The 14,053-nt window shown below is 37.3% G+C and overlaps 1 protein-coding gene across 2 annotated transcripts in view; it reads right to left on the bottom strand.

The window, feature by feature from the left end:
• The window catches only part of SMC6 (structural maintenance of chromosomes 6), a 59,894-nt gene that overhangs the window by 2,385 nt on the left and 43,456 nt on the right, over window positions 1-14,053 (bottom strand). For both annotated transcript variants that reach the window (XM_039887797.1, XM_039887798.1), the window contains 5 exons: window positions 12,002-12,139; window positions 10,865-11,010; window positions 7,960-8,085; window positions 4,921-5,026; window positions 540-692 (listed from right to left, as the gene is read on the bottom strand). In XM_039887797.1, the coding sequence (XP_039743731.1) occupies window positions 540-692; window positions 4,921-5,026; window positions 7,960-8,085; window positions 10,865-11,010; window positions 12,002-12,139 (669 nt within the window). The remainder of the gene's footprint in view (window positions 1-539; window positions 693-4,920; window positions 5,027-7,959; window positions 8,086-10,864; window positions 11,011-12,001; window positions 12,140-14,053) is intronic.

The following is a 14,053-nucleotide window of genomic DNA, read 5'->3' as shown; positions in this document are numbered from 1 at the left end:
GGTTCTCAGAACTTGGGTACATTTTTCTAAACAATTTCAATGGGGGCAAAATGCCATTCTGAGGCCCAAAAAGGACAAATACTTTGCCCACAGTCCTGTGGGTAACTGGCGGCAGAGACAGGTCTCCATCTCAGGTTTTTTAACTTCCAAGTCAAACGTTCCTACTCCCTGGTGTTATAAACGCTGCTCTTTGCAAAGTGGCTGTGAAGAAAGAGGGAGAACAAATAGCAGCCAGAGTTCATCAAGCAAGGGGGGGTGAACTGGTTTTAATTTCTTGTTAGCACAGAAGATGGACGTGGACTGGGGATGAGGCTGAGGAGAGTCCACCCGGCGGAGGGTACGGGCACCCCCGACCGGAAGGAGGATGATGCCAGGACAGGTCGGCACGGGGTGTCTCCTCACCACTTACCACACTTTAAAGTGTCCGGGCAGGATCTTTCATTATCGATAAAACTAAAGAAAGAACTGCTTCCTTTCAAAATACACACCCGCCCTCCCCCCTACCAAAAACATTAAGAGATTTTAAAATTTAACCCTACCATGTACACATCAAACTCATCCAGGCATCTGAAAGGAGATTCAGCAATGGACCACAGAGAAAGGATAAAGCAAACTGTGGAAAAAGAGCGTTCACCTCCAGATAAGGCTCTCATGTCATTGAAAGCAGCTTTGTTTCCCTCTCCAGGCTGAACCTTGAATGAGTTAACAAAAAACGTATAGAAAGAGTCACATTAAATTCTTTACAAAAAAGGTTGGTTAACATCAGAAACAACAGGTTCAGAGTTTTAAAAAAAGAGGTAATAAAACGTGGAAGAAACATCTATTCCATTTAAAATATAAAATGGTGAGGTATGCAACAGGGCTTTTTGTTTTACTGTGAGAGAATCAAATTGAAAACATTTACTCACCATAATGTACTGGATCTAATGTAACAAAATTCCAAAGGTTTAATAATACAAAATTAGCGGTCAAAATTCATAGTTTGAATTAGTCCTCCTGAAGTAGCTATAATTTTCCCCGCTTTAGCTTTGCTGAGAAAAATTGACATATAACAACTGTGGAAGTTTAAGGTGTACAACGTGATGATTTGATATACGAATATGTTGTGAAACGATTACCAAAATAAGGTTAGTTAGCACAGCCATCACTTCATAGTTACCTTTGTGTGTGTGTGGTGAGAATTTCTGAGATCTACTCTCTGAGCAACTTTCAAGTACACGATACAGTATATACTATTAAATACAGTCACTGCTCTAACTGGCATGAAAACAGACACACAGACCAATGAAACAGAATCGAGAGCCCAGAAATAAACCTGTGCATATGTGGTCAACTACTATTTGACAAAGGAGCCAAGAATATATATCACGGGGAAAAGATAGTCTCTTTCAATAACTGGTGCTGTGAGAACTGGATATTCACATGCAAAAGAATAAAACTGGACTCTTATCTTATACCACTCTTAAAAACTAACACAAAATTAATAGGAGACCTGAAACCATAAAACTTCTAGAAGAACACAGAGGGAAGAGTGTACTCATCTTACACAGCTTATACCCTCCGACCACCTTTGCCCGTTTCTCCCACACCCCGAAGTCTGGCAACTACCATGCTACCCTGTTTCCGACAGTTTGGCCTTTTAGATGCCACATGTAAGTGAGATTACACAGTATTTGTCTGACTTAGTTCACTTAGCGTAAAGCCCTCAGGGTTCATCCATGTTGTCACAATGACAGGATTTCCTATTGCACTGTGTTTGACTGTACTTGTGTATATATCGCATTTTCTTTCAACCATTCATCTGTCAACGGACACTTAGGTTGTTTCCATGTCTTGGCCACTGTAAATAATGCTGGAATGAACATGGAGGTGCAGATATCTCTTGACACAGTGGTTTCATTTCCTTCAGATAAATACCAAGAAGCAGAATTGGTAGTTCTATTTTTAACCTGAGGAACCTTATATTGTTTTCCATAAGGGTTACACCAGGGTGTCCATTTCTCCACATGCTCGCCAACACTTGTTATTTCTTGTCCTTCTGATGGCAGGCGCTCTAACGGGTGTGAGGTGACATCGCACTGTGGTTTTGATTTGCATTACCCTGATTACGGATGTCGGGTATCTTTTTGTGTACCTGTTGGACATCTTTACTTCTTCTTTAGGAAAATGTCTATTCTGGTTATTGGCCAATTTTTAAACTGGATATGTTTTTGCTATTGAGTTGTATGAGTTCCTTATATATTTTGGATATTAATCTCTTATCAGATATATGGTTTGCAAATATCTTCTCCCACTCTGTAAGCTGTTTTTGTTTCTTTCGCTGTGCAGAAGCGTTTTAGTTTGACGTAGTTCCACTTTGCTCATTTTTGCTTTGGTGGCTTGTCCTTTTAGTGTCACATCCAAAAAAATCACTGACAAGACCAATATCAAGGAGCTTTTTCCTCGTGTTTTCCTTTAGGAGAGTCCAAACTATGTTACAAATCCATAACGATCAATAAGTGCAATGCCTCCAGCTTTGTTCTTTTTTGTAAAGGTTGCTTTGGCTATCTGGGGTCTTTTCTGGTTCCATATGAATTTCAGGATTGTTTTTTCTTTTTCTGTGAACAATGCCACTGGAATCTAGACAGAAACTGTACCGAATCTATAGATGGCTTTGAGTAACATAGACATTTTAACAATACAGTTCTTCTGATCCATGAACACAGGAAATCTTTCTATTTATTTGTGGTTTCTTCAATTTCTTTCATCAATGTATCATAGTTTTCCATATACAGATCTTACAACTTCTTGGTTAAATTTATTCTATTTTATCGTTTTTGATTCTACTGTAAATGGGAGGGTTTTTTTTTTTTCCAAACATTTATAAATGCCAATATAATCTTTTGTTGCTTGAATTACAGTGACATCTGGTGGTTAAACTGCTTTACAAGTAATTATTGAATGTCAAAAAGACACAGGACCAATTTAAATAGGTTCATACCAGCCAAAGAATATAGCAGCAATGAACTGAAATTCACAAAATCTCTTCAGAAAAAATTCCCTTTAACAAGGGTCCATGGGGACAATAAAAAACAATATAAAAGCAATTAATGAAATGAATAGCAAACCAACTGGTTTTACATCATTAAGTTTTATAACACATGTTTTAGCAGACACATAGCTTCACAAATTTTCCAAACCACTATTTGAAAAAGTATGTAGCTCTTAAGTAAACTTTCATGTATTTTTTAATCTTTTAAGGGTTATGAAAAATTCTAATTTAAGCATACAATGACATTTTATATTTATCATCTGTAAGCCTGAATCCTCTATGAAAATCCAAAAGAAAAAGCAACATTAACAGAAACAGTAAAAAGCCAAACCAAACCAACCAACTAACCAAATAAAAACCCCATATGAAAGTAAGAACTAAGTAACAGGATGCAATCTTTTGCTCCAAATCTGCATTTTGTATCAATCTAATGAATGAAGCCCTAGATGAATTGTGAAGATCTAAATTTTACTCCTTATTTTACTAAGTTACCATGGGACTTCAGTTCAGTTTCATTTTTTGATAAATGAAGACTAGAAACTAGATCTTAAACAATAATATTCTTTTGAATAACAGGGATGATGTTAGAAAATCTACCTTCAGTTGTCTTATATAGTTAGTTCTGGGGATAAATTACCCAAACACTCCTATACTGTCTTTTTTTTTTCCTTCATTTTTATTAGAGTATAAATTATATACAGTAAGGAACACAAAGCTTAAATGTTCAGCTCGAATAGTTTTTACACACAGACACACAGACACACACACACACTCACACACAGCGTGTGACCATTACTCAGATCAGACAGAACACTTCCAGCATCTCAGCAGATTCTCTGTGTTCTCTACAAGTCACTATTAACCACAAGAAGGTAACCAGTATTTTGACTTTAATCGCATGGATGAATTTTACCAGTTTTTGAAAAGAGTGGAACTGCTTAAGAGCAACTGCCAGACGGGTGTCCAAGCTAGTGCCACCAAATTACACTCCCTCTAGCAACATAGGAGGGTCTGGACCCACCCCGCACCAACACAAGGCGTCATCCGTCTTGTTCATCTTAGTCACACTAGTAGCAATATGATCGTAACTTATGGTATAAAGTTGTATTTCTCCAATGACTAATGACGCTGAATACATTTTCATGTACTTATTTGCCATTTGGATACTTAAATTTATGAAGTTCCTGTTTAAGCTTTTTGATAATTTTTAAATGTGATGTCGTTCTTCTTCTTAATTATTATTCCTTAAACATTTCAGATGAGTCCTTTCTTAAAAAATGTATTCCAAATTATTAGTTATTCGAAGTATTAATCTAGAAGTATAAATTTATGGCAACTAAGAGCAGTAAGCAATTATTTGAAAAATTTACTCCAATTACTTAGGGTGAGTCGTTGCTCCTGATCTCCTGACTATAAAATTTTAATGCTATATCCCACACTCCCTCTTTCGACGCATGTAACTATGGAAGAATCTATAAACATAGACTCTACAAAGCTGAATGTGGTAGTTTTCTCCACCCAAAAAAGGAGAGATCTAGACATCCTCAGAAATAAGTAGTACACAATTACATGGGGTAGAATATTCTTTGAGAAATCCTTTCTTGGTTTCCTATAGTGTGAGACCAGAGGATATGGACCTTCTATAATGTCCCACATAATTTAAAAAAGAAACCAGTGGAGTAGAAAGAGAAGGTAGACACTTGTCACTGAAATAAAATTCCTAATTTGCATCATAAGAAAATAATGTGGTTGTCTGGGGGTAAAGATATTTTTAGAAATACATATACAATTGCAGCTTTAGCCGGTAAGGTCAATTTAACTTTCAACACTTCGGCAAAGTATCCATTAATTCTCCAAATAATTACCATGCAAAGAGTTGAGATACTTACTGATATAGTAAGAGTTTCATTCTTGTGGTCAAAATTCATTTTTCCACAATAGGCCCGCTGAGATAACAAGTTGTCAAAGTACAATTTGCATCGTAAAGTCAAACACCTTGAAATAAAGAAAATGGGTGTATTTAAAAGAATATACAGATACAGGAGTGTATATTCAGCGTGGTCTTTAAACTAGCATGTAAGACCAGACAGAAATATGCCAAAATGTTAACACTGGTTAGAACATAGTTGGAAATTGAGGTGATTTTTCCCCCTTCTTTTTATTCCATTTTTGTCTCCACGTTTTTACCACAAACATCTATAAAATGAAAATGTCACCTCGCATTTAATATATCCCATTACATTACATGTATCAATTCATCAACTATTTTATATAAGGTGTCACAGTAATACAGAAGAGATTAATCTTGTCCTTAAAAGGATTAAACTCTAATAGTTAAGATAGTGGATAAAAGACTTATTCATTTGCCTGTCTCTCTCAACTTTATAGTATAGCAAAAGGGTAAGTGAAACCTCTTAACCATTTTGTATCGTAATACCTGACACCCCACCTGGCGCAGTGCGAACCCCACCATGCCTTCCCCATTTCTCAGAAGGGACTCTGCTGTAAGGAAGACCTTTCCTTCTTCTTAAATCACTTACTTATCCACCTTTCTATTTATCAGGATGGGACCATAGATTCTCATTTTTGTCACTGGGTTACCATCTATTCCTGTCTTTATTTATTTTGGTCCTCAAATTGTCCCTCGTTTTGCCAATGGGAGCCCCTTCAGAAGCCTCCTACATCCTCTCATCACAGCTCTACATCTGTTTTGAGCACTTCCGTGCTTTCTGGCAGAGCAAGAGGATCACCTGCACCTTCCCCGCCCGGCTCTGGAACCGGCCACTTCTCCAAGGAGCCTTGATGCCTTCTGGGTGGAGAATGGTTTTTAGAAAATAAGATCTGGCTGACAGGTGACTGGCTATTTTTCTAAACATTTTTGCTCTTTCATGAGTCTAAGGCTCATTTCCTCAGAGTAACTACCATTTTATTCTTTTCTCTCCCAATTTCCTTCTTAAACTGCATTAAATTTCCACACTAGAAAATACTGATAGCTTGAGCTTTCTTTTGTGCCACAGCAACCACTGTCAGCTGGTTTCCGGAATTTTCTGTTAATTTTTTTTCTTTCAATACCGATGTGTATTCTTCAGTTGCTTCCATTCATGACACGTCTAAAAGAGACTTTGACTTTCCTCATAAAATGGCAAGGTTCTCCAGTGTAAAGAGATAAACAATTTTTAAAATTCTTACTCTACTTCTAAGATTGGGTAAGCAACATAAAACATGTCAGTGACGAAGAAACGTATCAAGCTAATAAACTATAAAACAAATACTTTTACGGAAAATATTTTAAATACAAATTTTCTGGATAACAAAATTTTTAGTATTAAAACAAATCCTACTGTTTCTGGAAAAGATGTAGTAATACACACTGGATTTACCCTTCTGCCTGCAACAACTAAAAAAATTGGACAAAATATACGAGGCAAGAGTTTTCAGGCTCTGGACATTAGACAGCACAGGCAGTTCCACTCAAACTGATCTACAAAGGACGGGGAACAAAGGAATTGAGCCCGATGGATGCCCCAAATCACTGCTCATGGGAAGAGGAAAGGGGAGCGGAAACCTCGGTGGAGCCTGAGGTCTCTGTGTCTGAGGAGACAGAGCCAGGAGCCTGGGAGGCCAAAGAACCTCCGGCTCCCAGAGCAGAGTCTGGAGCAGAGAGCGCAGCGCAGGGAGAACACGAGGGCCTCCAGCCGAGCACCGTGGGCATCCGTGTGCGTGGTACCCACGGCTGGGGAGAGGGACACCTGCGAGCAGCAGCAGCAGCAACAGCTCCCGAAGCTCACCGAAAGCCAGGGACAGTTCCCGTTCCCATCGGCAAGAGTGGAAACCCTGACAAGGTACAGGGATCACAGCAGTTCGCAGAGAGCACAGCTCACAGGCAGGGGGGACCCGGCGCTCCACTGCCCGCTGCGCTGGTCCCGCCCCATAAAGCTTAAAATTAGCAGCCTTAAAAGGATAAAAATGAATCCTATTTCAATCCTAATAACATGCTTGTAAAACTGAAACACACACTTCAAAAACTAACCTGCGGTTTCCTTATGTAATATGGTCAAACGTGCGAAGTCTGTTTTTCTTTATGGCTTTATCTGAATTACCCCATATATACTAGAGCAAGATGTATTTTTTTTTTTTTTTATTTCTGTAGCCTTAAATTGTAGAGTTTTGGATATAAAGACAAGTAGAAAGCATGTTACTGAGGGAGTGCCTCTGGGGAAAAGAGGTTAAAGGACAAGACTAGGGCTGTGTGAGATTCAAACACATCCCGGGCCATCCCTACCTGTCAACTGTCATCTATTTCTGTTGCTTGTGATTTCTGTTGGGGTCAGTTTATCCCTGTGAGTCTGTCCATTTCTGGGTACGTTAATAATATCGTTTTCCTAACTCTGTGTCCATTCACGCAACCGATATATATCAAGTTTCCACTCTATTTCAGGTACGTAGGAGGCACCGGAGACACAGCAGTAAATGAAACGGAGATTCTGCATCCATGGAGCTACACCATTCCTGCTGGGCATGGTGAATCAACCGAGATGCTGCCTCAGCAAGTCCTGTCACAAACGTGGATCCCTTACAAATATGGAATGTCCAAAAATGACACAGGCCGTTTCAGAACCAATGAGCTCCCTTTCAAAGGACCTATATAAGCAGACAACAACCATCCATGTATGAATGACCTACTGAAGGATATCTAATGGAGTGGAAAACTTGGACAAGCCCGCTGTAAAAGTCCTTTCAAATCCAGAACTCTGATTAGATTTGAGGGCTGCAAGTACTAGATGATGAGGCAAGCACTGGCAGCTTCCTCTCTAACCAATCAGGTAGTTATTTTAATCTAAATTTTGTATTTATTAAGGAAGGGATAAGTGAACACAAAGCAAAAGCAAAAATGTGTAATAGGCGGTAATATTTTTTAATGCACTTACCTTCTAAATTGTTGGTATGTTTTGTATCTATGGGTCATTATTTCTTCCAATAATTTAATAAACCTTTTTAAAGTCTTTACTTTATTATCCAGATCAAGATAAGTTTCTCTGGCTTCTTGGTACTGCCTATTTTATAAACAAAATATTAAGTAAATAAATGCCATTCAAAGAGCACAGGAAAAGTAAAATCTCAAGTAAATGCAATGGGGAAGAACAGGGAGCCCAGGGGGTGCCTAGGGGGCCCAGCATGAGCAGAATCCACAAATCTCCAAGCAAAATACACCGCCAGGATGAGCATGCCGCCCAGACTGGGAAGAGCTGTTAGCATGCGGGGAGGGGGCAGGAACAAAGTCCAACCCTAGAGAAGGCAGAGAAGGTGCCCGCCGGTGGGGGTGGGCAGAGGTGGCAGATCTCAGAGAATGCCAGCAAATATATACCCTCCAAAAGGAAAGGGATCAAACTGGAAGGCAAGAAATGTTTCTCTCAGTGACAGATGCCAACACGGGAACAGAGGAACGCGGGGTGAGCATGAGGATTCCTCCTGCTCCCCAATCCTGGCTGAACAAAACAAAGTCAAGAGGCGGGAAGGCATGGCTCCTCAGAAGTGCTATGACGGTGGCAATGGCTGTAGCTGTAGAAAGGGAGAGAAAGCTCCTGACAAAATATGAAAGGCAGAACCAGCCAAGGCTCCCATGGCTGCCCGTCCCAACCTCCTTCAAATGCCCAGTCCAAGAAAATCCAACTAATTAAAAAACGAGTAACAAAACAGGCACACGCATAGTATCCATACAGAGATATTTATAGGGGGGGAAAAAAAAAGAGTTGGAAAATAAAGACCAGAAAAACTCCCCCTAAAGACAAAGAAAACTTATTAGAACAATGACGTCACGAAGCAGATAAAAACTGTAGCTGAACACCGTAGATTAAAACATGAGATAAGTGCTACCAGGAAGGAATATCTCAAAGCTGAAATAAAAGAACTGAAAGAATAGACAGGTAAACAACAGAAGGAGATAATCAGACAAGAGGAGGAGGTGAAGTGAGACTGTGCGGTACTCAAGGTGGGGGGCGGTTAGAAAAAAAAAGGCAAGACAAAATGAGAAGATGATGTATGGGGCAAACACACAACACAGAAAACTACTAAAAACATACTGACAGACATAGAGAACAGAAATGAGAAAAGCAAACAAATTCCAAGGAAAAAACAGATAAAATGGTTAGCCAAAATACCTGGAGAAGAAAAAGGATACCTAACGTATGTATTAATAAAGACCTCAAAAAGAAAACTAAACAACAGAATAGAAAATATTTAAAAGTAAAAGCCAAGAAAACATCTGAGAAAGAAGACAAATCTACATACTGAAAAAAGCACAGTGTATACCAAGAATCTGATATTCTAGACAGGTTATAGGACTTAACAGATGAGCACTACCATAAACAGATACTCAAGAGACAGGAATTTATATTATATATTAGGCTAACTATTCAAATTCAAAGTTAAAGACAGTTTTGAACATGCAAAATTACAAAAAAATATTATTCATATAGCCATTCTTAAGGAAAAAATTAGAGGGCGAACAACTTTTCAAGTAGCTGCATAGCCATTTGTAAAAAATTACATTTCTCGCACTGAAAATATTCACAGAAAAATTAAAAAGTACATAAGAAGTTCACAGAAAAAAGAAATAAATGGTTCTCCAGACAAGAAAAAGGGTTCAACCACACTTAATATAAATGAAATGCAAATTCAAATTACACTGAGGTATATGCTTTTTTGGGGGGGAAAGCTATCTGTCAGCAAAAGATATAAGATGATCGCAGATCGTTTAGGCTGTGGAGAAACGAGCATCTGACAGAGTACTGATGGGACACAAAATTAATACAAGACAAGAAAGGGGAGTCTGTCAAAATGAAGTTTTTCCTTAAAAAAAAAAAACCCTGAATACATATAAAATGACACATGTACAAAATTATTTATTACATACCACCATTTATAATAGCAAAAGATTCAATTAAAATTCAACTATCCATCCACAGGTGATGGTTAAATACCATAAAACTTTAAAAACAATGAGAAAATGTTTATGTGCTAATATAAAAAGATCTCCAGAATATATCATTAAATCAAAGAAAGCAATCTGTAAATGTTTCTGCATTATGCTTTTTGTATCTATGAGGATAAAAATAACATATGCTCATATTACTACTTTGCATTTACAAACAGAAACACTGAAAGCATATTTAATAAATTAATTTGATAAAAGGAAAGAAAAATAATGGAGATGAGAATAAAGAAGAAATAGAACTTTTGATTGTATGCCTTTTTATACTGTATTTTTAAAACAATGAGGTATTATCTATTTTAAGGAGAAACTTCTCTTACTATTTTTGTTCTCCAATGTTTTCGAAAATAGAATTGAGATGATCCGTCCCCAGCCTTTAACAGGAAAAGTTCCTATTAAGGAGGTAGCAGAACTGCAATTCGAACCGATACTCTTGCTTCAGATCCTGTGCTCTAGCTATACTAGAGCTTCTATGTTTACCAGTAATATAAAAATATCCATTTCACGGAGATCTCACTTATATGAAATGTTTTTTCCATCTTGCTGTATACGTAAGAGGCTGCTGTTTTGATCTGTGTTTCTTTGATTACTTGTGAAGCTGAACATTTTCATGTCTATAGATATCTTACAGGTATAAAAATGACATGTTAAAATGTCATTCTGTAATGAGTTATGTAATAATTCATAAGAAAAAAGTTCATTATTAATAATACACCTCTGAAAGACGAGTTTACATATAACTATATGCCACAGCAACACTTTACCCAAATTTTAGGTTGTAAACATTGTCCTGATCACATCTATTGTAACGTTGTAAGGAGGAAAAGCCACCGACCACGTACCTCATTATTTCCTCTCGATCTCCGTGACTCGCGTGTTCTGCCTGAATCTTTTGTCTTAATCTGTTAATTTCTTTGTCTAGAATTGATGCAGATTTTTGTACTTCTATCCTTTCTGGGCAGATCTGTCTTGCTTGTGACATTTTCTCCTAAGGTAACACAGATGTTTAATATCTTTAAAACTCTTCTTTGATAGAACAATTCATTGTACTACCAGCGCCAAATTTGCGAAGTAAAATTATAAACGCATGTTTACAAAATATATTTTAATTACATTTAGTATCAATATAAGTTTTATATTGTGAATACAGTCCAGAGTTATTAATCTTCAAGAGAAAATTACATTTCTGTGTATGACTTTAATAGTTTGTAAGACCTCCCTCCGTAACTTCCTAGTAAAACAAATTTCAAGCAGCAATGATAAAAAGTTTGGCACCCAGGGCTGAGGTCAGACACAGCTTTCTATGTGTTCTAAGATGGACTCTGAACACCAAATAGTACTGAAAACACAAACACTAGGACCCTCGTACTAGTAAAATATTAAAAAACTCAAAGCACTTTTACACATAGTACTTATTTTATATTCACCATACTCCATATATTGTCTTGAACATGTAAGGCAACAGATTACAGAGTTTAAATAAGTTACTAAAACATATAAAAGCAAAGTTGGAACCCATCTCTTCTAGGTAGACTAATGCTGCCTTCAACTTAATTCTCCAAAAACAGGGCTGCTGCTTACAGCTGTCAACGAGGTTGCTGAGTGAGCAGAAGCTGAATCCCAGCCCAGTGCCCATCCAAGCTACGCAGAGGCAGGGATGGTTTTTCTGACATACAGCTCTCTGCTTGCCAAGGCAGGCATTTAAGAAGCTATCCTAGCTGAGGAGGAGAGCCACTTTCCAAACCACGCAGAGACACGGGTGTGACTACCTAGCCCTGCTTACAGCCCTCCTCACGTGGGTGCTTAAGTTCCCGCACTCTGAGAGAGCCCTAGTCTCTTCCTCTCCCGATTCGCCAATAGTTGTTACTCCGTATGAAAAAGGTATTCATCAGACAGCCTGTCTACGTTAAGGAAAACACACTTTAAAAATCATGACTAAGGCTAGGAACAAAAGCATCAAAGGGAAAATGGTGGATAACCTCTAGTTCTTTTTCTTTCATATCCAGTTCTCGTTTCTTTTTATTTAAAGTATCCAAGTGTTCTTTTTGCTTTTCTTCGTAATGCCGCTTCCCTCGTTTTTGGTTATCCACTTCCGAATCGGCAAGGTTTAATTCATCCTGTTTGAATAAAGCCAAAATAATCTCTAAAGACTTAAAAAAAAAAGTTACATAGCTATCAAACTGACAACCCCAACCGACAACCCCATAAGGTGGACAGAATTATGCTGTTTCGAGATTTGTTTGAGTTCACATCCAGATGTGTCTGAAGAGGAGTTGGCCCCAATCAGGAAGTCAAATTATTATATTCAAATTCTTCTATGAAGTCTCCATACATTATGATGCTTTCAAGTTTATTTGGGTCAACACGGTAGTTTTGTGGGAAGCCACAATAGCCTGAAAGGACTTAAAGGAGGCATAGCTTGGTGAAAGATTTTAGAAGATGATACATGTACATAGCCGCTCATCATGGTGGCTTTCTCAAAAAATGATCTACAAATCGACTATATTATAGTCAATTTGGACATTTTAAAAAATATGTAAATTTCCAGACTTCACCTCTGGTGATTTTATTTTAAGTCTGGAATCCCTGAATCTCAAATTTTAAAATGGCTCTTGATTTAAGAACCACCAAAATAAGTTTAGACTATCAGAGTTTGTTCATTTGGTTTAACATACAAAGATCTATACACAAATGTTTACAGCAGATATATATTTATTATAACAGCTCCAAACTGGAAACCCGTATGTCCATTAACAGGTAAGTGAATAAACAAACTGCTATATCAAACACGATGGAACATGACTCAACAAAAATGAATTACTGTTTCGTGTAAAACTATGGATGAATACCATAATAAAAAATAACTTATTCTATTCATATACTTTTTCTTTCAAAACATAGCATATACATTTATATTTTAAATGTATTTTAAATACATTAGTGTTAGGTTCTGAAAAAGGCCAAACCAAAAAAAAGCAAGAGTACATAATGTGCGATTCCATCATATATAATTCTAGAAAATGTGTGAACTATAGTAAGAGAAAGCAGACTGACGCGTGTCTGGAAAGGGGGAGGGAGGGACAGATTACGGAGGGGCATGAGGAAACTGCTGGGCGTGAAGGATATGTTCCTTTTTTTCTAACTCTGTGGTTTCACAGGTGTAGTTTACATGTCAAAATTTATCAAATGATACATATATATTTATTGTATATCAATTATATTTCAATAAAATTTTAAAAAATGCTCCTAATTTAAGAACCACCAAATTAAAATTTATTTCATTTGTTCATTTGTTTTTTGAGCCTAGCGCAGCCACAGATATCGTGATTAACACGTTCAGCCTCCAGAGTTACAGCTATAAACAGAGAAAGAAACATACACAAAAAAAGAGGTCACAGCATGAAAGAGAATATATGAAGATATCCGCAAAAGAAAAAGAATCTGAGGTATCTAAATATGGAAAATATTCACCTCATATAACAAAGGATTTAGGCTATTTCCTAACCTAAGAATACAATTGACTGCTTCTTGTTCGTACTAACTCTAACTACCACCCACAATAGACATCTGATAATATATAGCTTTTATAAAAGAGCTCTATTAAAAATAAAAATATTGTTACATAAAAGATGGAGATAAACTGTTCCTTTATTTCAAAAAATTTTAAAATCGGGTGCAATGTGTGGAGTAGGAGATATTAGTTAGAAATTGGAACAGCTGATGAAATAGAATGTTTTTTTTCCTAAAAGCAAAACCGAGTTTTCTAATCATTTTTGGCAGACACTGTCAAAATAAACAGGCCCACACTGGCTATGGGGAACCAATCCAGCTTTAGGGAGCCAAAGGGATAAATCATATCAGGACACATTTGTGGTGGTTCATCCTCCCTCCTAGCAACTCCGGATAAGAAAAGACTAAACTTACAAAATACTATGAAAAGTGTAGGTGTTAATATCCCTTTATCCACATCTATCGTGGCTGTTTGATTTGACCTTGCATATTAAAATAATTTAAAACTAAAAGAGAAGCGA

Source organism: Pteropus medius, unplaced genomic scaffold, assembly GCF_902729225.1.
Source record: "Pteropus medius unplaced genomic scaffold, Ma_sr-lr_union100, whole genome shotgun sequence".
Lineage (NCBI taxonomy): Eukaryota > Metazoa > Chordata > Mammalia > Chiroptera > Pteropodidae > Pteropus > Pteropus medius.
Note: the sequence above shows the minus strand (reverse complement) of the source record. Positions and strands in the feature narration are given on the sequence as shown.